The following is a 1,427-nucleotide window of genomic DNA, read 5'->3' as shown; positions in this document are numbered from 1 at the left end:
GTTGAATTTTCAGAAATTTGTGAAATTTGTTGAAATTAGTTATATCTTAGCCTCTATTTACGAATGTAATAATTAAAATGAATTTGTGTTTTAGATGACATCCATGGTACACATTTTATTACCGGATTTGAAGGGAAAGGTCTTAGAACAAAAAATAATTGTGCCATTTGCTATGGGTTCATTGATAAAATTATATATAACGTAACGTATAATTTATTTTAATAATATTGTTTATGATAAGTTTGAACTTATCATTAGATATTTTATAGAGTTCAAAATCCAGTTAAGATACAAGATTTGATGACACCAGAATTCTGGGAAAGTAATGTACTTTCGTATTGCAATCGTAAAACAGTGGCTTCTTCAAATTTTATTGGTGAAACTTTTTCGACAGTGGACTTGGGACTGACATCAGTTATGGGAAAGAAATTCATGACAATCGGTTTATGGTGTGATAGCGAAACAGTAGAAGCCAATGGACTGTTGGAACTGTATAAATATATATCTATTCAAGACCACGGGGATTTGCGTCGAAGAAGGGCATTTTTTTATGGGATACTTCGTATTTTGAAAACCGCATTAGGAGTAATCAGAGACGATTTGTTACAAAAATTAATTGAACATTTTAGTCAGATGCTATAATATGGATAAAATATGGTATAATATGAATATCACAAAAATTTATAATTTAAAGTCTTGTAACGGAGCAAACTAACAAAAACGGCCCTTCTCTTTTTATCGTACCAATTACTGTAAGTTTATAATCTTTTAGTAGTTTTTGTGTAAGAGGAATATTTGTGAACCAATTGTCCATTGTAATATTGCGGTTTGATCCTTTTACTGACGATACTAACAGTTCAACAAAATAATTTGATGCTGACACGTTACTTGGGACCAGAGTTGAGATGTTTAAAACTTTTTGTTTTAAACACTTGTTTAAAACATGTTTTAAACATCTAAATTAATCAAACATGGTTTTGTTTAAAACGTTTAAAACAAATGATTTAAACAACATAAAAAAAACAGTTGTTTAAAACAGAAAAACATAATTTATGTGCATATAACTTCATACTGGGAACTCCTATCTATTATTTTTTTTTTGTTTCATAAACAAAATTTATAACATTTATATCTTATAATTATAATTTCACTTATTCAAATTACCAACAGTATACTTTTATGGTTCTATTACTTCTGTAGTTCTGTAGGTAATATATTTGTTTAATTTTAATTTTTCATACCTATTTCATTTAAAAATTAAAACACAAACGTATACAACAGAATTATAAAATATTAAAATGTATCGTTTAATGTTCAGTCATAAACTCATAATAGCTAACACTTAACAAGTCATAATGTATTATGTAAAACATAAATTATATAGAAATTAATAATTATAAGTAAAATAGTTAACTATAACATAACAT

General features: G+C 26.6%; 1 protein-coding gene across 1 annotated transcript; it reads left to right on the top strand.

Moving 5' to 3' along the window:
- The first annotated feature begins 38 nt into the window (after window positions 1-38).
- On the top strand, window positions 39-1,255 carry LOC107885751. Its single transcript, XM_016809440.2, has 2 exons — window positions 39-201; window positions 270-1,255. Exons 1-2 carry the CDS (start codon window positions 95-97, stop codon window positions 640-642), a joined length of 480 nt encoding a protein of 159 aa, XP_016664929.1. The 5' UTR covers window positions 39-94; the 3' UTR covers window positions 643-1,255.
- The last annotated feature ends 172 nt before the right edge of the window (window positions 1,256-1,427 follow it).

Source organism: Acyrthosiphon pisum, unplaced genomic scaffold (genome assembly GCF_005508785.2).
Source record: "Acyrthosiphon pisum isolate AL4f unplaced genomic scaffold, pea_aphid_22Mar2018_4r6ur Scaffold_12108;HRSCAF=12734, whole genome shotgun sequence".
NCBI lineage: Eukaryota > Metazoa > Arthropoda > Insecta > Hemiptera > Aphididae > Acyrthosiphon > Acyrthosiphon pisum.
This window is presented reverse-complemented; position numbering and strand designations above follow the sequence as displayed.

Bases quoted from the DNA above. Each gene is read 5' to 3' on its own strand.
- LOC107885751 (XM_016809440.2), top strand. From the start codon at position 95: ATGACATCCATGGTACACATTTTATTACCGGATTTGAAGGGAAAGGTC. The intron at 202-269 runs GTAACGTATAAT...GATATTTTATAG, and splicing joins TTGATAAAATTATATATAAC to AGTTCAAAATCCAGTTAAGA.